Raw genomic sequence first — 26,076 nt, forward strand, 5'->3', positions numbered from 1 at the left:
ACAAAATGAGCCACCAACGATACCCTTCTCATGATCCTGTTAAGGAGCCACATTCTATCTCCCTCAAGGTTCTTCGGTGAGCTAAACATTGACTTCGCAATCCCGGCGTAAGCTTCGTAGCTAACGTACTATCTGCCTTAAAGACTATCTCGTCCATCTCTCGTCACGCAACATCCAATCGACCCTCCGTCCTCAGTCGGCGCATCTGTCAAGTCGGCTCCGATCCCAGCATCGCTCGCTTACCACTCCCAAGCCGCTTCAAACCCGTCTCCTTTCCTCCTCAGCCCAGTCGTCAACCTTCCGGTATCATTCGGGTCCGCATATGTTGGCGAGACATTTAGCTGTACACTATGTGCGAACAATGATCTACCTCCAGACGCCGCCAAGAATATCCGGGATGTGCGTATCGAAGCAGAGATGAAGACTCCAGGCATGGGCGCTGTGCAGCGCCTTGAACTCGGCCCACCTAATGGCAAGGCAGAGGCAGATCTTGAACCTGGCGACACATTGCAGAAGGTGGTATCCTTTGACCTTAAGGAGGAAGGAAACCATGTACTCGCAGTCACAGTGAGCTACTACGAAGCAACGGAGACTAGTGGTCGTACGAGGACATTCCGCAAGCTGTACCAGTTCATCTGCAAAGCATCACTCATCGTGCGCACTAAGGTGGGTTCGTTGAAGGCCGATGACATCCAGGGACACGGACGATGGGTGCTTGAAGCGCAGCTGGAGAACTGTAGCGAGGACGTGGTGCAGCTGGAGAAGGTCGTGCTGGACACGGAACCTGGCCTGCGGTATCGCGACTGTAATTGGGAGGCGAGTGGGAGCGCAAAGCCGATGTTGCACCCGGGTGAGGTGGAACAGGTGTGTTTTGTAGTTGCGGAAGACGGGGCCGAGACGGGTGTCGAGGTGACACCAGACGGGAGGATCATCTTTGGATCTTTAGGAATTGGTTGGAGGGGAGAAATGGGCAATAGAGGGTTCCTGGCCACCGGCAAGCTGGGGACTAGACGCGTGGCACGATGAAGAGAGATCTCTGATATGATGAATAAATGATACCCACGAGATTCCAATGGTTCAGCCAGACAGCATTTTATTTGATATTTTCCATTGTCAGGTACCGATAACTGTCAGCCTGCCTTGTAAGAACAACCATAACCAAAGCCCACCGATGTGCTTAGGTACCATGGACTGTAGAAAGCCAAACCTTCCCTATTATTTTCCAATACGTTGGCTTTGTACCGAGCATTCTGCTGAGCTATATTCTGCCCCCGACATGAATTGCAGATTTCACATGATCATTGCTGCCCGAGGATTGGTAGCAATTGTAGGTATGGCCATAGAGTTAGCAAGGTCAGCACTCAGGTCCGACCCCCTGCTCTTCCATGCGTTTCCGCTTTTAGTGACTCGGGATGATGTGCTGCAGGAGATCGATCTGGCTATATCAGATTTTGGTTTTAATACAGACAGGCATGAGAGTGAATTGTCAGAAAACCAGGGGTCAGGCATCATGCCGATGCTGAAACTTTAAGCTATGGCTGGGTCATCCTGGTCAGTTTTTCCCAATCATGAGTGATATCAATCTGGGTGAGACGAGCCTGTGACAATCGTCGTAGGAATCTTGGGGATCAGGAGTAAAATGCGGACGATGGGTGCTCAAGTGTACAACGGCATCCTAGACATCACATTTGGGCAACGACCATGGCGTGACGGTGGGGTTTTTGAGGGTGGCAGCTTCGCGGATGATATTGAGCAGAGCCAACTGCCTTTAAAGATAGGGGTCTCCGACCGATTTTGTTTCAATCTCACATAACTTTGTTCGTGCTCTTGTAGACTCCATGAAGACTAGGATAATGAGAACGGGCTCGATGGCTGCGGCGATCAACTAGGATGAGCAAATACCGGGAATACACACAGAACATAGCCCTAAAATCTCTCACAGCCGTATTGCCGTGCTCAAGGGAAGGCAGGCTTTGCGTATGGCTGGGTACGCAACACACGGTCCAACGTGGAGAGCAACCTGAAACAGACGACGCAGTCACGATGTAAGTTGCGTGCTGCCAATGGGATGCGGCATTAGTATCGTTAGCCATGCACTAAGCCCGAAGGTGCTGTACCTGACGCCCATCTTCTTAGTCTCTTGATTCGCGAGTCACTAATGAGATGAACGTCCATCATTGTGGGTGAGAATAAAGCTGAGCATCCACTTAAGCGGTGCCGTCTCGCGTCAGGTCCCGGTGGATGGGAAGGTATGGAGTTCGTTCGAGAGCCGCCTTCGACGACCCGAGTTTTGCTGGAGCTCACAAAAGAACAACTTGACTCAGGTCACAAGCGTCATGCCTTTGATCAATACATACCTACCAAAGGTAAGCTGAGACGCAAGCCCGCTCTCTTTGTTGGACCACCAAAAGCAGTAGCTACCTTAGGACCTAAGGTGGTATCTTTAGTATATGGCAGTCTAACACTCTTCTGTTAAACCACGACCGGTTTGAACGAAAAAGCTGCTGCAGTATGTCTGGCAGTCGAGCACGAGCACTAGACCGCAGTCACGAGAGCCAAACCTGTTTGGTCAATTTGATGCTGTTCCCATCAAGTTGGCGCAAATGGTAATCGTCACAATTACACATAAGATCTAAGTTTAGCACATGTGATCAGCTAATATCCCACGAGCCCAGATATCTGGAATACCCCTGAATAATATGGCGCACCATTGCCGTCTGGAAGTGTCGAAACAGGATTCAGGGCTAAAAAAGTGCTCTAAATCGATGTTGTTTCTTTTCGATTTCCTGTCTTGTCGATGGAGACTCGAATAGGGGATCAGGATTGGCCAACGCGAACCCTGTATCTATCATATACAAAGGATCGAGTGGGGAGTAAACAGCTAAGTATCCGAAGCGTGTGTTGACTTGAAGGTTGTTCACGGATACCTAGAAAGATTGCTCTCCATAGGTATTGATAGACGTACAGACCTATACAGTACTCGTGTGCCATGTCTTAGATGTCGTCCATTTTAGTGCTCTGTACCTGCATCAAAGGCTGGCTCGTGCTTTCGTATTTGATGAGATCCTTGATTAGGGGCGGGCGCATTTTGTTTCTTTTGTTTTAGACCCATCTTGGATATTAGGCGCTGTTGTTCCTGGACTTTGAGCCTATGGTGGCTGCAGAATGCCCCTGGACTAAAAAAGCCAGTGCCAGATTGGGCAACGGCTCGAATGTCATTGTCGATAGTAGGATCCAAATTTACTGAGACTTTTCTTGTTGGTGACTTGTCGTGGGATGAAGGTTTGAGAAGATTGAATTGTTATTTGGAGGAGGAAAAAAAAAGGGGGGGAAGTAAAGAATAGGTAGTGACTGTTGTTGGCCTGCACTGAGATTATTGCAATGAGAAAATTAGGTAGGTAGGTACTTTGGGTCCGTTCAACTTGAAGCATAATACTTGGGTGGCAGGTACAGTACATCTGTAGTATCCCGACCAATCACGTTCTTATTTCAAAGCCGGCGTCAAGTCCTGTAAATGGAAAGAGTCTTCCATTTCCATCGATATGATCTACAGGGTTTTGTCACTTTTGGGATTTGAGACGGGCGGTCTCACCTGCCTCCCTTGTACAACTCGAGCGTCGATCCGAAAAACAACATCGAATCTGGGAAGTAGCGAACTTCGTATACTACATGCAATAGAGAAAGAATGGACAGAACACGGAGTCCCTTGGTAATTTGGAGAACCCACCTCCATTTATCCATTCAACAACATCCATAACGCCAAGCTCTTGTTGATATGAAAGCTAGAGAAGTAGACTGACGTAGCCGGCCCCAGCTAACCCAATACCTGCCCTACAGCATGAGAGGAAGGGAGAGAAAAACCAAAACATCTCACGATGAGTGGGGGAAAAGCAAATATCAGAACCAAAACATTGGGTCGATTACTCAAAGAGAACAATAAAAAGCATCGGTCAATACAGAATACAATGCGTCAAATTAAAAACAAAGCGAAAAAGAAAAGAAAGAAAAACACATACCGAGGAAATAAGGACTGATTGAGACGGGCTGAGCCAGTCCCGCCAAAACAACACATATTGTGCCTCAAGGCCTAACATGGACAGCCAAGACATCCAGAGACTGCGTTGCCTTCTTGCCTAGTCCTATTAACAACCCGAGTATCTGTAACGCCGCTTTGCAGCTTGCCTGCACATACGAAAACGGTGAGCGCGGAAGACGAGATCCATAAGGAAGAGTTGAGTTGCATTGACTTTTTCCATTGTCAGAATATTCCATCGACAAAGCAGCGAAAAGTTAAGGGATTTACTAGATGCCTCTTCCCAACAGAGATTGACTGTTCAACGTCCCTTCTAGCCGAGTTTAATTAATGTGTGTTTTAGAGAATGAAGACGAATCACTTTATCCAACACCCGCATCAGCCGTTGCGCAAGCCGTGGTTTCGGCCGGGGCGATATCAATGGAAGATCTCACTGGAGACACACACACGGACCAGGACCAAGACCCAGACCCTCCTGTGGTCCTGGTCCTAGTCCTGTGCTCTGTGCAACACCGAACCTTGTCTCACTCTCCTCCCGGGCCACTTGCGCCGCTGGGGAACTGGTCTCCCTAGATATACTGTACTGCACCAACAACAGAGGCCATACATCATCTCAAAACGACAGCGCATCGCACTATTTCTGCTGCATATGAGTGCCCGCCGGCTGAAGTCAGGCACAAAGAAAGATGCAGCCCGGGACGAGACAGCTCATCAGTCAGTTGAGCGAACCAGCGGTGATGAGTGCCGTCTCTCACATGGCCACGGCATGAAGTATGCATGCTTCCGGGTGAATGAAGCATGTTGATGCAGACAGATACAGCATACCGCATATGCATACGCAGGCACACCCAAGGACCCATGGTTGACTGACGCCTCTATCATCTGCAGTGTTGCACTCGCAGCGTGGCCACCCCATCGGAACCGATATTTTGGGAAACGACAACATCGTCTTGGCCTTTTGTCCTTTGTTTCTTATTAGTACTATCTCTTTAGTGGGGGATACGCCCATGGCTGGTGATAAGCTCTCCAACCAACATCAACATCATCATGAGCTCTGCTGAAAGATACTGTTAGCTGGACTAGCTCAACTAATGTGGTACCTCAATCCTTAGCTGATGGAGCAGAGACGGCGATTAAGTGGGTATTGTTATGGGGACGGGAGGGACACCCATGAAGCCTTCTCTGGAGGTCGGACTGTTTTAGGACCCGAAACTACCTAGCAAAGTAATATACCTGGCCTGCAGCAGGCCACAAGCGCGACTTTGCAGACGGGTACTTTCTGACAGAGCAGAACGTGCGGTGGGGGTGAAATGCTCAGAGCCATCTCCCTATCATACAGGACCCTAGTAAGCAACAGAACACAACAGAGAGGAAAAGGCATCAGCAAATATCCATTCATTATGGCTCGTGGATCCGCTGGCGCCGAGGTCTTTCTCGCCTGAAACCCCTGAGTCTGATGTGCCTGGAAGAGAAAACAGACACGAATTTGGTACACACTCCAGGTACAGACGGCCAGCATGTATTGTAAGTTACTGCATCCGAATGCGTTGATAGCTGTTCGTTGATGGACGCATCTATCGAATAGCAGAGCCTAAAAAGGCGACGGCGTGCGCCTCAAGATCGACGGCTTGCTTGCTTGCGGAATCGGTCAATTTCCCACGACACCCAAAAAGTTAGATAGATCAGTCAGTCGTAAGGTACAAGATACGTTTAGTGCTTGTTAGTAGCCTCGCAAGAGCGAGACTGACTTGCTGACTATTACTGCCAGTCGATATGATCTGGATGCTGTGTTGGTCGCATCTTGATGTCGCTTACTCGGCTGAGATGGTACAATGTATGTAAGAATCCCTGTCGGCCCAGATATCTGATATACCCTGCTGTATTGTGTAGGCAGACACCTTCCAGTTCAGTGAAGTTGGCATTTTAGACGAAAGTCGGCGGTGAGACTGATGTTGTTGATTGAATGGTTGGTTGGTTCCATGATGGATGGATGGATGGATGGTGGATGGCAGCAAGTATCGCGCCTCCAGTGAATGAATGATCTAGTAGTGTGTACGGATACTGTACTGGGCTGGGCTTGTACCTAGGTAGCTGAAGCCCGGGCGCGCAATTCTCAGTGGTCCCCTAAAAACGGTCCCCTACCTCGCTGCAACCCCACGGCTTTTGGCGTGTGGACGGTGTGGCAGCTGCTACGAGCCATCCCAGGAAACCCCTGGACCGAAGGAAGCTGGAGCTCGTCCTTCTCCAACTTTGGGAGGGTCGAAGCCGTCAACAGAATGAGAGCTAACAAGATTTGGCCCTGGACCCTGCCTACAATCACTCAAAAGGTACATCCTGGTTTGGTTCATATCCCCATCGACCATCGCCGTATCTGCGCTTGAATCGAGGTATTCGATACCACCTTTCACAAGTACCTCCTGTACTTGTACGAGACTGCACTGCACTGCACTGTACCTGCCCACCCAGAAGTTGCGAACGGGCACGGGCAGATCGACACTGAATCCTCGTTCTTTCTCCTGGACCATTCTCTCATCTCTGCTCTAGACTAACTCAACCCTCTGTTCTATCATCATCTTTTCCTTTCCTCTCTGTTTCATCTTCTGGATCGTTTTGCTCAGGTGGCTTCCTGGTGTTTTTCAATCGCATATTTTCTCCTCTTTGCATCAAGTCTCTGAGGTTCCAGTTGGCCGTTGACTCGTCTCTCCACCTTGAAGCTAACTTTTGGCTCCCGTTACAACCGACGTCTGGGCGACTGGCTCATCGCTGTTACTCGCTTTTTTCGATCGGATCCCCTTTATTCACCCCGTCTCGAGTCTCTTTTTGGTCCCAATCCGACCTCGAATAGCGACATAGCTCCGTTGGCTTTGAACCGTCCGCAGTTGGATCTCCTGTTGTCGCTACTTACCTCGTACTCGCCTGATAAAAAAAGGCCCTGGTAACGGTCCTATCATTCATGACCTAATTGGCAACCCCAGCAACCCGCGACCTGATTTTGTCGATCGCCCACCTCTTCAGGCCACAATCACAGCCATACGAGCAGAGCAACCCAGAGCAAAGCAGCCTGACGGCTTATTTGACTCATCTCCCTCTACGCCCTCCTATTCGTTTCAGCTCTGCCTGCTTGGTGGCCTAGACACCACTATTGACATGTCATGGAGAGCTCATCGACCCCTCTCGCCGATTATTTCTGGATCGCTGGCGTAGAGTCGGTGTCCTACCACGATCCCAACTCGCAACCCGCACCCGTCGTCATTCCTGTCGAGTCCACCATTATCGAAGATGGCGAGCCCGAGGATGAGTGGACAAACGGTGACCAGCCAAAGACTAACGCACGACACTCGCGACAAAACTCCGCCAGCCGCCTTTCTAGGATATCTCTCACCGACCGGTTCTCGATACAAACCCTCGACGATACTGACGGTAACACCAAAAGCAACCGCAGCAGTGCCACCATCCGTGCTGTAAACCCTCCCGACTTCACTAATGGCAATGGCAATGACAACAGCAATGCCAATGGCCAGAGTCCTGCCCCCACCGGCATCATGGGCGAGGGTTCCATGCTCATGGGCGACTTCGATTTTGATAAGGCCTTGGTCAAGTTTGCAGCCGAGCGCGAAGTCTTTCTCGAAGACCTAAGTTTCAGTGCGGGTGCAAGAGTACAGGCTCGGGCACCAATGGTGAATCCTCGAATGGAGAGAATCAAGGCAGAAGAAAGTGACAGCGGCAGACTGAGTCCTCTCAGAAGCATTAAGGGTAGCATCCGCCGCAAGATGAGCTTTAGAGATATGAACAGCGTGCGCAAACAGCCCAGTAACAGGATCAGCACAAGCCGTGCAGGTTGGTACTCCCGTTCTACGCTTTGGTTTATGACGAAGCAAACCCCGTTCAATAAAATTTGCTAACTTACAATCGCAGCCTCCATTCGAACAACGAGGAGGCTGAGTAACTATAACTCCGTGATTCCTCCTCCCGAACCTCTCAACACAGATCCAGATATGCATCCACTCAAACGACGCTTCGAGCCGGTTCTTCTCGACCGATACCCTCCCCAAGAGGCAGGAGATGAAATCTCCCGGCGTGGAAGGTTTCCCGACTACGTGCCCATGTTTGCTTTCCCCAACGATATCCAGATAGTTTCGTCTGATGACAGACCGCGATCTACATGGCACGGCTTTACGATGACTTCAGACGACAACTCTAAGTTGTACGGCATCACCATCATCATCTGGACTGCTCTTAACGCAGATGTGGCCGAGGAAGTTGAGAAGAAGTGCGAGCAATGGCGACAAAGCCACATGTCCGAAGAAGAACGAGAGCTGGCAGCAAGCCTGGGTGTCCGACTGGCAGGCGAACGCACTCACCTGTCGCAGCTCCTGGCAAAACTACCTACGATCCCATCAGGCTCCCCAGCTCGCGAGAGGCTCGAAGACGAGATTAGCACGGTAGAAGAAAAGATCACTCTCATGACGGACATGCTTAGGCCCCTGAGACATGGTGCTGCGTCCAAGATTGAGGGTCTCACTGCCGGCGAGAGTGGGCTTTGGGTGCCTCGTGCCTATGGTATTCTAGGCCGAGATGTAGCCAATATGTCTTTCTGGAAAGAATGGCTTAAGGCTATTGTCACGCCCATGACTGATGGAGGCATCCTGAGAATACCCCCAAGCTCGCCAAGAGTTGGACGCTGGCAACCTTTAGAACGATATGTCGTCAATCTTTGCACAGAAGCGTTCAACCCCTTAGGATCCAAAACTCAGGTTGAATTAGGAGTGCGGGAACTGCGACTTTATGCTCGGAAAGAAGCCGACAATGAGATTCCCGGCTCTCGGTCCATCGATCTCTATGCTCTGTTCCGTTGTCTATCTCTCGAGAATATTGTCGCCCTGTTCGAATATGCCATGGCGGAATCCCGCATTATCTTCTTATCATCTCACACTAGCATGTTACACCTTGCTTGTCACGCATTGGCAAACCTCTTATATCCACTGAAATGGTCTAGCATTTTCATCCCTATTCTTCCTGCACGACTCTTGTCGGCCCTCGAAGCGCCTTGTCCTTACATCGTGGGTATTGAGCGTCGTTACGATAGAATTGAGCTACCCGAAGATGATTATGTGCTCGTTGACTTGGATCAAGACACTATTGATGCTACCTCACAGCCTGTTCGACTTCCTCGTCAAGCACGCAGGAAACTTATGTCTCTTCTACAAGTCGCGGCCCCTCATAAGCTTCGATATGGAGTTACAACTGGACCTCCTCCCTACGCTATGGAGTCGTTCCCCTATGACGCCTTCTCGACCGAGAACGGTGCACTGTTCAGATCCGGAACTCCTAAGAGCACTCTTGGCAAGTGGGTGTCTCAAAGCTCTTCAGGATTTGGGGAGCCTGATCCGCCAAACGAGATCCAGCCCCCAATTTTCAACGCTTTCGCCTCGGCACATGTTGAGAATGGCAAATCAGACAGGCCCAGCACAAGTAAGTCTGGTAAGACAAGTCCTCAATCGTCTGTATCACCTGTTTCCATAAACTTCCCTCCCATGCCTTCTACGCCCGTCTCTCGAAGCGACTCAGGCTTTGCTCTTGCAGCTACGCTTCGAGAGAAGCGTTCGGGTCACTTCGGCGAAGAAAAGATGCGACGCAGCTCCTCCTTTGGTATCGACAAGCACCCGCCGTTCCAAAAGCCGGGCATGCCCTTCCTCAACGGCCATCAAGCCAATCTGTCGATTTCAGCCATTTCAGTTGAATCTCAGAATTCTGTTGTGGGTGGGACTAATGGTGGCTATGGAGGTGGTGGAAATGGGGGTTATGCTCCGTCAACTTATGCGCAATCAACACTTGCGGCATCAACTATCATGCCCAGCATGCAGATCCAGCCTGTGAGAAACACAGAAACCACAGTGTGGGTTGAAGGGCATTGCTTCAATTACATGCCAAAAGACAACACTTCGATCTGTACCATCTGTAATGACCATGCTGAAGGAGATGGCGTTTATAAATGCACTGGCTGCAAAATCATCTCCCATGGCAGATGCCTTGGCCATTGCTCACTTGTCTGCCCGGAGGCATTCCATGCTGACCGCGTACGCGCGGCATTTGTTCGCTGCCTGGCCAGTCTTTTGTACACTTACCGCAAGTATCTCGGACGACCTTCGAAGCAGCAAAAGTCCAACGGTCAATTGTATGCCTTTGATATGGATGGTTTCATCAAGAGCCTACCGCATGATCAACATGACTATGCCGCGATGATGCGAGAAACACAATGTGAGTCAATTTTTAACCCTTTTCTGAGCGTTTCTACTGGGACGATGTGGTTCTAACACAGTTAAACAGGCTTCAATGAATTCATCCATGATCGTGAGATGCAGCCGGCCAACAACGCTGAAATCCGGTTATTCGATGAGATTATCATGGCCAAGAAAGCCCGAGGCCGTTCTGGTTTGTCGACTGGTCTTTCCCGCCTTTCCACGATCCGTGCTTCTCATGGCGCCTCGACCTACGGTGGCTTTGGCCCTCGCGGCGGTTCCAACAGCAAGATCCCTGCTTTCCTTGGTGACACATCTGATCACATCTGGAGGACTGCTTCAGTACCGCTACCCAAAGGCAATTTTCCTGGAGAGTATCGAACTGTCGTCACTCGGACTCCCGCCCGTCTTGATCGATCTCTGATGCGAGAGCCTCGATCAATTCAAGGGATGCCCCGGGTAGAGCCGCGAGGCACACGTGGACTCATTCGCAAGCAAGTACCAAGCATGCTCGGCACGACGCCGCCCACTTGAGAACTGGGAGTCTGAAGAACCAACCACAGGCAATTCGACACAATGATAAGTTGTGACGAGTACTTCCCAATCTGAGTCTCACCCTCGCCCTCATCAAATGAGGCAGACTCAATCACAATTCAAAAAGCAAAAGCAGGAGAATTATTATGTACGATACCACGTTTTGTAATAATCTAGGTGATAATGACGAGAGGAGCGGAGAGGAAGAGAAATCCAGCCAGCAGGCCAAGAGGAAGTTGGTAGAGTGAGAAAAGTAGTCAATGGGAAAGGCTATAAGAGGTAGAACTGCTGAGTGTTGTGTGATAAGCACCGGCAGTAGAGCAGACAGAAAAGGAAGAAAGAGAAAGAAACAGAGGGCACTGAGTCTCGTCCATGATAGACACTATTTGGATCCCCGATCTGCTTGAAATGGCTAGCTGTTTGGGCTTAACATTCCACAAAATTACGCACATACATCCGTACAGCGGACATACTAGCATCAGCATCAGCATATAGGAATGGTATTGCACTTATCAAAGGCAAGGGTGGGGAGTTATTGGCTGTGCGATTTACACAAAGGAATTTGTTAATGATTGCTCTATCCTCATCAGAATGCATACTTAAAATGCAGCTCCTCAGTGCTAATCTTACACGTAAAACTTGGTTCCACAATCCCCTTAAGCTTTTCGTAGCGAAGTTATCCTCATCTTGTCCAGTCCTGCCTAATATGATGCCGACACTATTCTCGTGCTAAGTGGTCCTGCGCAGCTTCTCCGCTTTCCAGGCGTTCAGGTCCAGGTCCTCCCAATGAATGTCTTTAAGAATCTTGCCAACAAGAGTCGAATAGCGCAAGTGTCCATTCACAAGGTTGCTAGCGTTGTGATTCTCGACACCGTCTGCACCTTGTATCTTTTGGAGTCCCGCCAGTCCGAAATGAATGTTGGAAGTGCGATATAAGAACCCGAGAAGATAGTCACTCTCCGAGTACACATTGACCAGACGACCGGATACAACACTCTTCAAGGTCAACCAAACACGGCTCTCTGAAGGAGCTGGCGTGCCCATCAAGACCACAGAATCGATGAGGCCAAACTGACGACGTTCAGCGAGTATCATGAGGCATACATAGATAGCTCGAGCCGCTAGGCTGAACCCAACAAGAGACACGGGGCGATCGCCCTGGATCTTGCTGCGCATGACTGCGTCCGCAAGAATGGCACCAGCTTTTTCAGCGCGAACCATCCCCATGCTCCAGGGGTTATCGATGATCTTGCTCACTTTCATAAGTTCCATTGGCCAAGTTGCCTCGATCAGGTTCTTGAAAACTAATATAGTGTCAGTTGTTTTCATCCAAAGCTTGCTCGTTGTAACTCACTTGTTCGTGAAGAGATAGCTTGCTTTGCTGTAGCCCAAGCTGAACTCTTGACAACTGTCTCAAGTGCAGTGCCTATGTTGCTAAGAACGGTCATCTCCCATCGCAAGATATACACCTCCGCATTATCACCAAGGATCTTCCAAGATCCTGTGAGGTTGTCTTGATCAGTCACCCACCCGTTGATAGCAATGACTAGGCGAAGGCGTCGAGACGTAGAAGGGATTGCTGTTGCATCTACATAATCCCCCTGAAATTCGTCCCGAAGAGGCACGAGGCCAAAATCTTGAATTTCACGAGCAAAAGACTCAATCATCTTGTTAGTCGGTCTCGCTGTGTATATTCCTAGCATAGAGCCAGTAGATGGACCATTATCCGCCATGGGCCCCAATAAGCCTGCAGCTGTTGGAAGTCTCAAGCCGTGTCCGCCATGAGCTGTCCCGATGCCCACAGCGATGAGTTGGGTTCCAAGTCTGAAAGGACCAGTCATGGCGGCTATACGTGCCTTTGACTTCAAAACCGGCTTGTTCTCATCCTGGTTCTGCTGCGAAGCCTGTTCAATGGCTGAATCAACTGCTAGTTGACTGAAACCTTGAGCGATTCGCTTCTCTTCCTCGTGAAGCACTCTCAAGGGAAGGTTGAGCGATGAGGTAAGGTTGAGAAGTGTCATTCGTGAATATGCAGTGTACTCCTGGAGCGAGATGACAATCAACAGTGAGATATGGAGTAGAAGCTTCCGTTTGTCCAATGGTAGAGTCCAGAGAGAGGTTGGGATTGGGGGAAACCGTCGGGACAATTCGCGATCGACATGCGCTGATGGGACTTTGGGGGGACCTATTCTCGTAAGTATTGATTCTGCTGAACTTGCCACCGAGAGGTATGAGGTAACACTGTCAAGTAGACAGTGGTATCTGTCAACTTACCAGTAGCCAAGGTCAGACCTCCACGACCCCCTCCTCGTCCACCACGAGCGGCACGACCACCTCGTGCACCTCTTGCATTGCCACGGCCACGGCCCCGCATGTTAGACTGAGAACCGTTAGATTCCGTGACGCTGATATCACGAAGGCGCTGCAGAAAGATTGACTGCCACTTTCTGAAGAATACCAGAGCTTCCTTCTTTAGCTCCCTCAGTTGGGGTGTGATGGCCTCTGATTCCTCCTTATCAGGAGATGGAGCCGCAGTGTCGTCTGTTCGTGTGATTTTGGGCATCCCATTTCCCGCATTCGAGTGCCTTGGGTCAACATTCTCTTTGCCATTTGTCTGGAGGGATAGAGCCAGCCAGTGATGATGTCCAATATCAACCTGGTCAATATTATTTAAGCTCAAGTCCCCGAGAGTAGGGGTGACTGGAGGCGAATCAAAGATGATACTGATATCATTGTGTAATTTCTCAGTAATAGCTGTGATCAAGGTCGTCAGATCGGTTTTCTCGGCGACAGAGAGGTTGCTAGTCAAGTCAACTGGCCTCCGAGGGGCCGAACTCGTTCGCCCGCCGCGGGTCATGATGTCGGTCCTCTATAGCTTTGGTAGCCACTTAGTGTCGATGAGAGAGAGGCTGCAGTATATGCGAAGATTTCTGTTTCAAGCGTTCTCCTTGATCCTTATCCAGTGGAGGGTCGTGAGGAGAGGCTCAGTGTGTGATGGTGACTGGAAATAAGATGATTCAGTTCCTGAGACCGACCTTGGAGTGTCAGCGAGGAAGAAGAGCCATCAGATACAGACTATCTGGTATGTCTTTGTTTAGTAGATAGAAATGTTGCTCGCGAGAAATATCTCATTCACAAGAATTGAAGGACAAACAGAGGTCGTAAACAAGTGGTCGGTCGGTCGATCCGTATGCAGTTGGTATAGCAAAGTCGAGTGAACAATGGAGGGAAATGGCTAGTAAGAGAAAGCAGAGAGGCAGAAGAAAGAACACAAGCAAACAGGAGAGGCTCAAGTGAAAATGAAAGGTGTTTACAAAGAAAAAGAAGAAGGAATGCTGCGTCCTAAATGGAAGGAGAGATACAGATGTAGTCGCGTAGTTGCTTCAGTATCTTTCTTGTTGTGCATGTTGGAAGCCGCAGATAATTTGGGGAATGAAGATACGGAAGGAATGATGTGGTTAGAAGAATCAGAAGGAAAGATGAGAGAGGGAAGGAAGGAGAGCGACGAAATCAAGATGGGAGGGCAGGAGTGAATGCGGTGCACCTTGAGGATGATGCTTCACCGGCGTTTTTGACAGTGTCGCCAGGTGGCAGGCGGATGTCACCGGCAGTGCCAGCCAGTGCTCCTGCCATTTGGACTACCGCGATCGCTTCTATATACCTGCCTGCCTCTAGCGATGGGGGGCAATCAAGTGTGACAGTGTGCGATGCAGATAGTCATTCGCCTCACTTTACCTGCCTACCTCCTTACGACCTTTGCCTGACGTGTGTCTGCTACTCAAGTACCTCTATTGTGCGCACAGAAACTGTTGATGTGAATTGCTTCAGCTCAGCTACATGTGCCAAAATCTTGCATGTTACTGTAGAGCTCTGTGTAACTCGACAAAATCTTTATGTTTGCTGCCGTATTTCATCTAGTATCACTGCATTTTGCTTACAGTGATCTCAAAGAAAGGTTTATCGCATTTATCGAGCGGCAGCAAAAGATACCTTTGATTCTGGACGAAGGGAGGGGGCTGCGACTCCGTAACGTTGTGTTACTTCAGCCGGGAGGACGCTCAGTACTAGGTTCCATATCGGTTGGAAAGAATACCAAGCATCCAATGAAGCATCTTGTTTGCGATCTATTAGGGAAGCAACCATAATGGCAGTAGAAGACATTAGGTACTCATGTCACAGCCATATAGATTATCATAAATATAGACACTTGAGCTCTTGATCATGACGATACTTGGTGCATCGTGGCTAAACCACGTACAAATCAGAGTGTTGTGTGACCATATCTCGGTCGAGCCATCGGTGAGCACGATTGGGACTGTGCGGTATCTGCGGATACTTCGTCAAACAATTGGTGATAATGAATGGAAATCGACCGTCTTGCATTATGGAACTCTCACAGAAGCTTTACGGTCGACATTTTTTCTGGTGTTCAACCAATAAGATTGAGTCATCTCTTTAACAGAAGAAGAAATGCGGTACGCAGCAAAGATATTAACATCCTTCCATTTCATGATATCTTTGATGTGCCGATACAGCAAATAGCGGGATACAATTTCCGCAAAGAGGACATGAGATGTTGTCTTCCATGTCCCAATCACCATCGTCGTCCCCTCCATCCTCATCATCACCCTCTGACACATGGTGTCTAGGTTCATCATCTTGTGCGACGTCTTGCTCTTCCTTTAACTGGAAGGGCCTAAGCACTTCATCTTGACGTTTAAACATGACAGAAATGTCCCTGCCTGCTCCCGTCTTGTCATCCGCTGCACCAACTACCATATTTGCCACGCAGATGTTGAGCATCTGCAAGTTCCACCGTTGCCCCTTTTCGGGCGATAGGCGGCGTAGCAGTGGTAGCAGAGTATCGGAGACGAGCCTCTCTGCGATATGTTCTATGTCATCTTTGAAGTCAAATACATAGTTTGGCAATGGTCCTGAGCGGGAAACCCGACCATACGCATGCCCTTGGGCTGAGTGTAGATATGCCCAGGACCTCAGTGACAAGCGCAAGGTCTTGGGTCGCGCAATCCATTTTTGTGCTCCTGGAGCGTCTGCCCCAGTACCAACCACAAGGAGGTCTATCCTCATTCTTCGAAGAAGAGAACAAGAGAGCTTGTGCAGTTCTTCTGTAATCTGTGCCATGGTATCCAAGCCCTTGTACGTATCCTCGATACTAATCTGACTCGGCACATCACTGACTTCCTTGACCTCAGTTGCGTCAACTCCGTGCAGCAAGCCCCAGATCCGCATACCTACCCCTTTCTCTGCTCCGGGCCCCATTAATAGAGTCTCTATAGTCCCGGGCGAGATGTCAGGATGGAGTCGAATATCGGCAACGGTGACAGGATTGTCACTTAACTCGGGGATTTCGGATACGCCCTTACTCATGTCAGCTCCAATACGGGTTCCCAGCGCCTGAACAGTCTTGGATCCTAGCCCAGGTATCCTTCGTAGCTTGTGGGTGTCTACAAAAGCTATCACCTCATCCTCGGTAGTCGCTAGTAGCGTCGTTTGATTACGAGGCTTATTCTTGCTACCCACAAGCTTGCTAAGCATCTTGTTAGTTGAAATTCCACAGGTGGAGGTAAATCCATATTTTTCTTCTACTTGAAGTCGTAGAAATTGGGCAAGATGCGATCCTAATACGAGGCGTAAATAAGCTGGGTCCTTAGGGTCAGGGGTTGAAGAGGCTGTGCCTTCGACACAGCCCGCGATGCTCGTGAGATTGCACTGAAAACCCCGTTCGGGGTCATCTTTGGAAAGACAAAAGAACGAATTATTTAGGGATGCCTGGTTGAGGCAGGAAATGTTGTATTCGATGATGTCGGTTACATCTGAAAGGCAACACGCTTGGTCAGTATTGTAATTTGAGTGAGGCGCAATACGACAACATACCCATAAACACCTCATCAAACCCCAGACGCTCGGCCTTATGATTCCAAGAAAAGGTCTTGAAGAAGTTGAAGAGGGTTTTGCTCATGTCACGGAAAGGTGTGAGATCTTCACCGTCTACAAGGACGAGCTCCGGGCACTTGCGTCTCGCTTCAGAGACGGACATAAGTTTTGTGAGACCACGGGCACGAGCGTTGTAGTTGCATGTTGCTAGGCAATTCTTCTGTTTGACACCCAATGGCAGTTTTTTGAGCTCTGGTTTCTTGTTCTCAAAGACCTGCGCGTAGAAACAATCATAGTCCTTTTCGATAGGTCAGCAAGAGCTGGATCACGATTGTGAACGGTCAGGGTGACTTGAACGAACGAATTGTAAGATGATTCGGTCATCATTCCGCCGAGGCCTTTTCTTGCTGGGCGGTTCCATGCCTACGCTGACTGGCAATTAGAAGATGGAGGAATGGGGACCGTGGTCTTGTGAGTTTCAGGTTTGATGTAGACCAGGAGCAGGAGTCTAGAATTGAGGATGGTGTCTTGGGTGAGTCGGGGTTTAAGAGAGGCGTTTATCATGAAAACAACAACACTTTAAAGCCATAAAATTGAGCATTGAGGGACAATGAATAGGAAACAAACAAAAATTGAACCGAAACACAACATTTAGTGAGTCATCAGATGTTTTCAACAAATAAATCATTCAGGCATCTTACAATTGAGACCTTCCTTCCCTTCCCACTAGGTAGGTAGGTCTGCCTTGAGGCCGCTGCAATCTTTGCCTGAGGTGTCGATGCGTCCCTGCCCATAAAGGAAAGCACCTATCTGAATTGATGAAAGAAAGGAAGGAAGACACGGATGAATGTGATTACAGCACATGCTTGCATTTTCTAGCAATCCTGTCGCTTAGAACTTGTATCGTAACCATTCATATCATATTATTACCTTGGCATCATATTCAAGCTCAGAAGTATCAAATGTTGACAACCTCACCACAAGGCCTTTCAACGAGCGCACCAGTTCGATATAGCGGTGGAGATGCATGGTGCAAGATAGTATATGCTCGATGCTATGTCAGTCATATTCTTCCTGCAAACATGAACGCCTCATCCTCGCTTTGGATAACACGATAGACGCGATGCTTGGCCGGTCGGATATTATGAGAACTTCTCTAAACCCGCAGGAGGAATGAACATCTGCAGCCCAGTCAATTCTCATTTACCCCGACTTCGCTTCCGATCCTCTATCAGTTCAAGCTCATCTCACTCTGGCCCCCCGCTCTGATCCTTGTCAGAAAAACGTTACCATCCAGTTTCGACCATCCACAGTTGAGCTATAGCCGCCCAAGTGCGTGCTTGATTTGCAGCTAGAAGGTTGTCTGGCTCCTCCAATCACATCAACTCCCGGCTTTGCAAGACGTGAATTGATTGATGCAGGCATGAGATGCTTACCGCAATTTGAGTTTATCATTGAACTCTTGGTTTTCGTCAACAATCGCTCTTAATCACATTGTCGTGGTTGTTGGGAAATGAGGACCTTTGTCAGCCCTAAACGAACGTAATTTCAAAGAGCATGGCTGAGGGTTTGAGAACAAGGGCTGGCCTTGTTTGAACCATGGCTTGGAGCATGGCTGAGCAACGTCTCCACTGGCGTTAGGTCTTTGTTTGAGCACAGGCAACTATCGCAGGATTATTGTTGACCTGCACACCGTCGGCTTTGTTCTTGATGAGTGCAGAAGAAAGTATACAACATGACGATAAACATCCACGACCAGCCTTTCTTTCTTAACCTTAAGCACTACCGTTCGAAGGGCGGGGGGACGATGCCAGCCCTCTTGCATAGACGCCAGCGCGAGTGAAAAGAGCCGACCGATTAGCCGCGTGATTGGGTCTGGTTGGAAGCTGGCCAGGATCATACTTCTGCTTGGGCGCTTGCGCCTCCAACGTTTCCCACCAAGTTACTGTAACGAGCCAACCACAGCATCTCTCAATGACATATCCTCACCAAGTCGGTACACCTTTTGTCAGGTCGGGCTTCCAAGGGCAAAATCCTTCTCAACCCCTGACAGCTCCGCGTCTACGCCATAAGAGGATTGTCACACTGCATGCATGGCTAGGGGCGCTTGTTTGGATGCCAGGACTGGGTCAAAGAAAGGCTGATTGCCCTGGTTCTACCTCCCCGCCCATTATTGACCCAGTGTGATGCATGTCTCAATGTCTATCATCCTATATAGACGCAATGTCCTCGTTTCTGGGCTGTTTGTTCGTGATGTTTCTGCGTTTTGACATTGTATCAATTTCCTGATCCCTGACGGTTCCGGTCTCTCGGTAACAGCGTCTTTGGCTAGTCCTGTTTGATGTTGATTGCCTGTTGGTTGATACACTTAGCCACCTGCAACAGCACGAGGGGATTCAGCAACTCATCTCTCAAGTGTTTGGTATATCAGTCTTCTTGATCCATACATCGAACTGGTCCGTCATCATGGCCTCTTCTCAAGCTCTGCCCAAGAAGCCTCGGCTCTCTCTTCAGATCAAGACAACATGCAGCCCGGCCACAAGATCATCAAGGAGTTATGCAGTTGATCCCAAGGATCCAACTGCCTTCAACACGTTATCTAATGTCTATGTCACCACCATTGAAAGAGCTACTCCAGCTCAGCCTGAACCGATCACTGCCATAAACACTTTCCAGGCCTTCAGTCTTACAACTCCCGTGGAGCGTCAGGATCCAAAGCACAGAGTTGTCACGCCTTACGTTGCTTCATATCCCGAAACTCCTTCATCCGACACTGCACCATCACCACACCCGGGCTTGGAGATTAATTATCCAAGCACCATGACAGCTACGCCTCCCCTTTCTGCTGGTCCAGTCGATTCACACACCCATAAAGCCTTTAGCTTCTCGCCTGCCGATATATCAGCGGCCCCAGCCCACAAAGCTCACTCACATCCCGAGAAGCGCACCCTCACTCGTCCATCAACTCTCGCGGAACTGACCCTGCAAGCACCTTACACACATCCCCGTTCACTTCATAGCATCCTGCGCAACTCACCTCTTCCTCCGCCCACTGCCATTCCTCCACCTTCTCCTCGACGACAATCACGACGTCTGCAGGACAAGGCCAATAGACGGGTATGCTATAACAACCCTCTGACACAGGAGATTGTGACCAACAAGTACACAAAGTCTCACATTGACTTGCTTGTGGAAGAAGCTTCGCCTCATTCGCCCCCATGTGTTCCCCCACAGCCCCAAACCGCCATCGATCTCGCTCTTGCATTCATGCCCAATGAGATCCAGGATGGTGGACAGACCCCTGGGCCTTTCGAGGATATGCGTCGCCGAATGACCGGCCTAGGTGCTTCAAATACACCGGCCTCACCAATGTCCCCTTCAGGACCAAAGGGTATCTCGAAGCGAAAGAAGAAGGAAAAGAAGCGCCGTTGGGTATGGACGATCGGACAAGAAGACGATGATGACGATGAGCATGTGGGAGGATCTATCGCTGCCTTGCGAGCTGAGGCTGCCAAGGCCAAGGATGTCGATGATATCAAAACACCTGTGACTGCTATCAAATCACCTCCGTTCACTTTTCTTACAATACCAACACCGAGCACGGATAGTTTTGAAAGTCTGGATAGCATGTTGTGTGGTAACGACGACGTCGAAATGTCTGACACAAGTAGCTGTCTTACGATACCAGAAGAGCCTCGGTATATTGTTAACGAGATGGACCTGGACATAAAAACGCCGATCGCCCAGCAAGACGAGAGGGAAAGTTCAGATATACTCCTGTTGCCCGATCACAACCTTGGTGGCGCTAGTTTGAAGAGGGACTCTCCAGTGCCGCCTGATATGCTGCTGCGTGCGGAATGAAAGTCATTGGGGCTGTGGGCGATATTTTGATTCTTGTATTTTATCTGCCAACCTTTTGGCAACGTTCTGTCAACCGGCGTTTTGTCACTTGGATTTTTGGGGGAGTTAGGTTATCATGATACCGTGCTCGCAAAGAGCCTTTATGAGCAATGAATCTATCAAATGAATAAGGTCAAATATGGTATATGTCGCTGAGTTCCTGATCTGTGTCGTGTTTTGTCGCCCATTAGTCTATAACTACACGGTCGCTGACGTTAGCTATTTGGACCATTTGGTATTTGTGCTTTTGCATTGCTCAGAAGCTTTGGAATCGTAGTAGCCCTAGTACTCACGAGGGAATGTAGGAATGGGTAAGAGCGGTATTGGCTATTGATGTTCGAAGGATTCTATATGACAAGTCAAACCTTGCTATATCATAGTTGTGACCGATTCTTTCAACAAGGCGCTTAGAGTTCACGTTTGCTGATTCGACATGGATAGAAGGCATGGTGTCACTCTCTGGTCTGCTCCTTTGTGCCAGCTGTTAAAGACTCGAACCGGCAGCAACAGACATAGTTCACGTCCTGAATGAAACATTATTAACTGAAAGTATGATTTACTATTCTAATCATAAATATCCCATTTCGAACGCTCAAAAGATCAATAATTTCGCAATAACGTAACTCAGCTCTCTAGGGAACAGGGTGGCTGTAGAAGGAAGGAAGGGAGGGCTATTGTGCAAGGCACAGCAGCCTTTTGTGTGCATGGGTAGCAGCTGTGTTGGCGATAGGTAGAGTTCAGTTGCTGTGGGCGACTTCAATCGAGATGAGCCCATGCTTTGACCTGCCTGGAGGGGTCAACCTTAAATCGTAACTCAGCTCTCAATAGATAGGGCCTTGGCACCAATGAGCTTCCCATCAGCGTGAGAAACAACCCAATACTCGGTTCTCGTGGAATCTCTCGATACCTGGTAAACCCGCACGTCGTTGCCCTGAGAGGCTTCGCGGACAGCTTCAATGACGTCGATGTACTTGCCGTGAGAGTCCCAGCTCAAAGGGTCGAGGATCTGGATATCCGCTGAGCTGGGAGAGGAGTGGTTGATGAGCTCAGCGAATTCGGCTGTCCGTGTGTCAGTGTCTGGCTTTGAATGTAAAGGTTGCTTCACCTACTCTCTGTTGGTAGACCATTCTTGCCCTGCCACTTGAGAGATACCTCCTCAAAGGGCTCGTCTGCGTCGGATGTGTAGACGGCCTTTTTGCATACGTTGCTGATAGCCTTTGGTACCTCAACACCGGCATCCTTCGCTTTGAAAACAGCCTTCTCTTGTGTAGAAGCGCTTGCGCCAGTGTCTTGGTTAGCCTTGTTCAAGAAGGCCATGTAATCGTCGTCGTTTGACATCTTGAGGGGTCGTGAGGTACTAAGTAGTCGCTGTGAAGGCTGGAGGAGAGGAAAGGCGTTCTGTCTGCGAAGAAGAATAAAACTGAGATTCAGGCTGGTGAAACGTCTGAGAGGGGTTCTGAGTGTCATTGGGAGAGAGAAAGAGATCTCGGGCGTCAAGACAAGCAAAGCACAAACACATGCGCATGCGGGTGCAAGTTTGAGGGTGTGGGGTGACGTCAGGTTTGTGATAGACAGCAGGGGTGACTCAGCCAACCAGAATGCTTAAATCGACAACACACTGAAGATACATCTTGATTAGGTAGAACCTCTGCTGTACTCAATGATATACCACGTCATTGTTTCGTTGTTTCAGATTCCAGATCGTCTAAGTCGACTCAGGAACTTTGCATCCTTCAACTCTTCCATCTCAATACCAAAGAATTTGGCATACATAGGCGCCAGATGATGAGGCCCACAGGGTCGAGCACCACCACTCGCGCGTCTCTTATCAATGAAACTACACAAGAGAGCTCTGACAGCGTCCTCAAAGCTCTGGCCTTGTTGTGATACCATGACTGAATCTAAGTCTTCCGTCCCGTTGTCTTCCGCGTATCTGTCGAGGTCAACATCTACGGTTGCAGCCTTGATTATCGCAACTTGGGTCTCATCGAAATACGGGCCACTGATATGGTATTCATCCGTAGTACAGTTGATACGCTTCTCTGAGTTGTTGTCTTTTGTGACGTTCAGGAAGTCGTAGAGAAGTACACGAACTTTATAGCCAAGTGCTGGATCAGCGGCTATAGCAGATGTCGTGGTGAGTATATTCGAAGGCGTTGATGTAGGCGCTTGAGGTTGCGCCTCATCAGCAGCTTTGCTCTTCTTCTTTTCCCTTTTCTTGCCCATATTTGCATTCAGTAGAGGCTGGAGATTAGAGAGAGAAGAATCGTGTTACTTTTTCTATGAGTTTTATTCAAGGTTTTGCATACATCACGCAGGCACGAAACTCTAAGACGCTATGAGCCGAGATGTTCTCTTTTAGTATGATACAGGCAACCCATATACTTAACTCTCATACAGCAATTGGGAGAAGAAGGATATCAGCACAGCATAACGTAGGTAGGTTCCTCAAGTACTTTCAGTTATATGGTGAACATATGTTTCCCTGGAACGTCACTCCTAATGACAACGGTTAAGAGCAGGATTACTAATTCGAAGACAGATTCCGGGCACAACATTCATGAAGAGTATACATCTCATTATCCACAATCCATATTATTTGTTACAGAAATTCAACAGTCACGAACAAGTTCACAGGACAGCAAAGGTAGAGTCAAATTAACATTGGGAATCTCGTTAGAATTTTTGATCGCCATTCCTCTTCTAGCTGGACTTTTTTTATTCCATGCCAGTTCATACCTAACCCGGCCCAAACGCAGGGCGTAACGAACCAACCCTTGACACCGATGCAATGGAATAGAATTGCTTAAGACACAAAAAGAAACATGCTGCCGCTTTAAGCGGAGGCAAGGTCCTTCTTGAGAGTACCCTGGTACTGCTTCTTCTCGGCAGGGGTCTGGAAAGCACCGTGTCCAAACTCGGACGAGGTGTCGATCCACTTGAGGCTGACCTTCTCGAGGGCCCTTCGGGAGGTCTGGGGGAACATGGTCTTTCGGAGGGTCATGACACGCTTCTTAACACCAGGGATGGAACCCTTGAGCATAACGAAGTCGTTGTTGACCTCACCGTAGCGGACGAAACCACCGAGACTGTGACATGTTAGCAACTAAATGGTAAGTAAAAAGAGCGGGGTTGACGTACGGAGTGATGGTCTTCTTGGTGACATCGATCTCAGTGGCGGCGTTGTCGTCAGCATCACCCTTACCAATGCGGTAGATCTTGTGGTTGACGGAAGTACGGTGGTGGTATCCCATTTGACCTGCGCGAGCAACAGTCCATTGGACGTGGCTAGGGTGCCAAGCACCAATACAGGCGACCTTTCGGAGACCCTTGTGTGTCTTGCGAGGAAGCTTCTTGGTACCCCAACGGGCGGTGACACCGTTGAAACCGTGACCCTTGGTAACGGCAACGACGTCAATCATTTCGTCCTGCTCGAAGATGCTGGAGATGTCGACGGGCTTCTCGAAGAGCTCCTGACCGAAAGAGACCTTGTCGGCGATGGAGCCACCGTTGACCTGGATCTCCATAAGGTGGGCCTTCTTCTGCTTGAGGGGGGTCTTTCGGATCTGGGTGTGGGCCAAGACACGGACGACAGTGCAGTACTTCTTAATGCGCTCGAGCTCGCGGGTGATGGAGGCACCGTTGTTCTCGGAGTGCTTCTTGGCGTACTTGGTGAAAGCCTTCTTCTTGCTCTTGTACCAGTTCTTGTAGAATCGGCGCTTGACCTCGTCGCTCAGATGCTCGGCCCAGACGGTGGTGAGGGATCGCAGGCCTCGGGGGGTCTCGATGTAGCCAACCAGACCAACAACGATCATCTAAAAGATGTTAGCCATAGGCACATAGCCAAGCGGGCTGCATTGTTCGTACAGGTGGGGTATCGACGATAGTAACAGCCTCAACAATCTCCTTCTTGTTGGCCTTGGCGCCAGGTCGGTCGAGGTCACGGACGATGGTAGTCATACCAGCCTTGTAACCCATGGCGGCAGTCAGGTGGACGGGCTTCTTGGGGTCATCCTTGGGGAAGCTGTTGGTCCCAAAGCGTTAGCCATTGCCATTGCTTCTAGGGGAGAGATCTGGAGAAGAAGTTTTTTCCTCTTCTTGTTCCTCCTCCTCCTCCTGGTGTAGGAGAAAATACTTACGACTTGACCTTACCACGGTGACGAGCAGCGCGCTTACGGGGCAGGTAAGCCAGGGAACCGTGGCGAGGAGCCTCAAACTTTCGGTGCTGTTCACATTATCAGTATCACAATGCGAAGCCATTGTCGTCGACGCCAGGCTGTACTCACACTCATCTTGGGCGGGCTGTGTGGTTTGAGGGGGTTAGTATGAACCTGTTGAGCGAAGCCTGAAAAGAAAAAGTAACAAGGTAGTGGGCGATGGATTTTGTAATTTTTAGGGTTAGAATTTCTGCAGTTAGTGGGTCACGTGACAGAAAACAATTGCTGTGGGTTGGCCGTTCGGATGGCCCGCTTTTAGAAAGTCGCCTGCATGACAAAATCCAACTGCGAATTTTTGCAGTAAACCCTTATTGGTCCGTGCGTCTAGTTGTGTGACAATTGCTCTGGAGCCATAGTCTAAGCATCAGCTCAACGTTCATTACATATGAACATCAATGCGTGGCCTACAGACTGATTCAATGTGAAGACAGAGCAGCTGAGGTAGATGAAACCTCAACCTACCTACATACACCGCCCAGGCCTCAACCAGTCATCTCAAGAATGTAGCGTCTTCCAGATCAATGGGTATTATCCCTATCATGCCAAATGAGACCTGCAAAGTGGGCATAACAAGATACAGTCCTCAGGGGTGCTAAATGGTTCCGCTTGGATCGACTCTGATCTTCCCCAGTTTAAAACTACATAGAATCCTCTCTGTCAGAGACTGCCAGGCTGCTCCTCTGAACGTGTCAAATGGTACCTATGAGTCTTTAGTCTAGTGGGGCTTCAAGCTCTGTGTTCTGCTCAGCATGTACATCTGAATTCCTTAGTTATGATCCACAGAATGACATAATCATCTTCTACGGATTTGACTTCATCTGTGTTGGTTATCACTCTCATAGGTGAGTTAAGTCTACATTGTTGTCTTGTCGTGGAGTCTCGTAGGTAACTACAACGAAAGTGAAGTTTGGAGATCGAGAGAAATACTATGAATGTGTCGTATATATTTCGAATCAACGATAAAGTTGAAGGTATGAAAAGATATGTATATTTTAAGGGAAACGGATAATATACCAAGCATAAAACAAAGTCTGGTGGCGCATTTACTGTAGTGACTGATTACTCTCTACGCACTTATCTTCTAGATTACATCAATAGCCATGCTTGTGCTGACCTATAGTTCATGTGCAACTATATATAGTCTTAAACCACCTCGAGCCATCTTGCGACAATGCATTCTTACTATAATTAGGCAGTGTGGCCTGCACGATGTTATTTTCACTGGTCAAGTATGCGCAAGTAATGTATGCTCTATCTT

At 49.1% G+C, this 26,076-nt stretch overlaps 8 protein-coding genes across 8 annotated transcripts; 3 read left to right on the top strand and 5 right to left on the bottom strand.

Moving 5' to 3' along the window:
- Positions 1-5: 5 nt before the first annotated feature.
- B0J16DRAFT_380249 (uncharacterized protein) lies at positions 6-1,026 on the top strand (the record flags this gene model as incomplete). The annotated part of the gene is made up of 2 exons (XM_046131058.1): positions 6-76; positions 144-1,026. 2 exons carry the CDS (start codon positions 6-8, stop codon positions 1,024-1,026), a joined length of 954 nt encoding a protein of 317 aa, XP_045986265.1.
- A 5,858-nt stretch (positions 1,027-6,884) lies between these two features.
- B0J16DRAFT_58743 (AEX-3 domain-containing protein) lies at positions 6,885-10,935 on the top strand. Its single transcript, XM_046134106.1, has 3 exons — positions 6,885-7,870; positions 7,949-10,291; positions 10,361-10,935. The coding sequence occupies exons 1-3, from the start codon at positions 7,186-7,188 to the stop codon at positions 10,804-10,806; spliced, it is 3,474 nt and encodes a 1,157-aa protein (XP_045986266.1). The 5' UTR covers positions 6,885-7,185; the 3' UTR covers positions 10,807-10,935.
- Positions 10,936-11,517: 582 nt separating this feature from the next.
- On the bottom strand, positions 11,518-13,705 carry B0J16DRAFT_394417 (uncharacterized protein). The gene is made up of 3 exons (XM_046132128.1): positions 13,081-13,705; positions 12,161-12,991; positions 11,518-12,110 (listed from the first exon to the last, which is right to left on the bottom strand). The coding sequence occupies exons 1-3, from the start codon at positions 13,661-13,663 to the stop codon at positions 11,536-11,538; spliced, it is 1,989 nt and encodes a 662-aa protein (XP_045986267.1). The 5' UTR covers positions 13,664-13,705; the 3' UTR covers positions 11,518-11,535.
- Positions 13,706-15,028: 1,323 nt separating this feature from the next.
- B0J16DRAFT_332900 (uncharacterized protein) lies at positions 15,029-17,473 on the bottom strand. Its single transcript, XM_046126764.1, has 3 exons — positions 17,063-17,473; positions 16,702-16,999; positions 15,029-16,640 (listed from the first exon to the last, which is right to left on the bottom strand). Exons 1-3 carry the CDS (start codon positions 17,120-17,122, stop codon positions 15,298-15,300), a joined length of 1,701 nt encoding a protein of 566 aa, XP_045986268.1. The 5' UTR covers positions 17,123-17,473; the 3' UTR covers positions 15,029-15,297.
- A 1,694-nt stretch (positions 17,474-19,167) lies between these two features.
- On the top strand, positions 19,168-20,562 carry B0J16DRAFT_316049 (uncharacterized protein; the record flags this gene model as incomplete). Its single annotated transcript, XM_046125290.1, has 1 exon — positions 19,168-20,562. One exon carries the CDS (start codon positions 19,168-19,170, stop codon positions 20,560-20,562), a length of 1,395 nt encoding a protein of 464 aa, XP_045986269.1.
- A 575-nt stretch (positions 20,563-21,137) lies between these two features.
- B0J16DRAFT_332904 (uncharacterized protein) lies at positions 21,138-22,129 on the bottom strand. Its single transcript, XM_046126765.1, has 2 exons — positions 21,711-22,129; positions 21,138-21,660 (listed from the first exon to the last, which is right to left on the bottom strand). The coding sequence occupies exons 1-2, from the start codon at positions 22,066-22,068 to the stop codon at positions 21,416-21,418; spliced, it is 603 nt and encodes a 200-aa protein (XP_045986270.1). The 5' UTR covers positions 22,069-22,129; the 3' UTR covers positions 21,138-21,415.
- Positions 22,130-22,283: 154 nt separating this feature from the next.
- Positions 22,284-23,040, bottom strand: B0J16DRAFT_332905 (uncharacterized protein). Its single transcript, XM_046126766.1, has one exon. It carries the CDS (start codon positions 22,825-22,827, stop codon positions 22,291-22,293), a length of 537 nt encoding a protein of 178 aa, XP_045986271.1. The 5' UTR covers positions 22,828-23,040; the 3' UTR covers positions 22,284-22,290.
- Positions 23,041-23,151: 111 nt separating this feature from the next.
- On the bottom strand, positions 23,152-25,086 carry B0J16DRAFT_332909 (ribosomal protein L3-domain-containing protein). Its single transcript, XM_046126767.1, has 5 exons — positions 24,888-25,086; positions 24,741-24,826; positions 24,469-24,625; positions 23,743-24,416; positions 23,152-23,690 (listed from the first exon to the last, which is right to left on the bottom strand). The coding sequence occupies exons 1-5, from the start codon at positions 24,891-24,893 to the stop codon at positions 23,438-23,440; spliced, it is 1,176 nt and encodes a 391-aa protein (XP_045986272.1). The 5' UTR covers positions 24,894-25,086; the 3' UTR covers positions 23,152-23,437.
- Between the last annotated feature and the right edge of the window lie 990 nt (positions 25,087-26,076).

Source organism: Fusarium flagelliforme (genome assembly GCF_020744385.1).
Source record: "Fusarium flagelliforme strain FIESC 12 MPI-CAGE-AA-0113 chromosome Unknown B0J16scaffold_2, whole genome shotgun sequence".
Taxonomy (NCBI): domain Eukaryota; kingdom Fungi; phylum Ascomycota; class Sordariomycetes; order Hypocreales; family Nectriaceae; genus Fusarium; species Fusarium flagelliforme.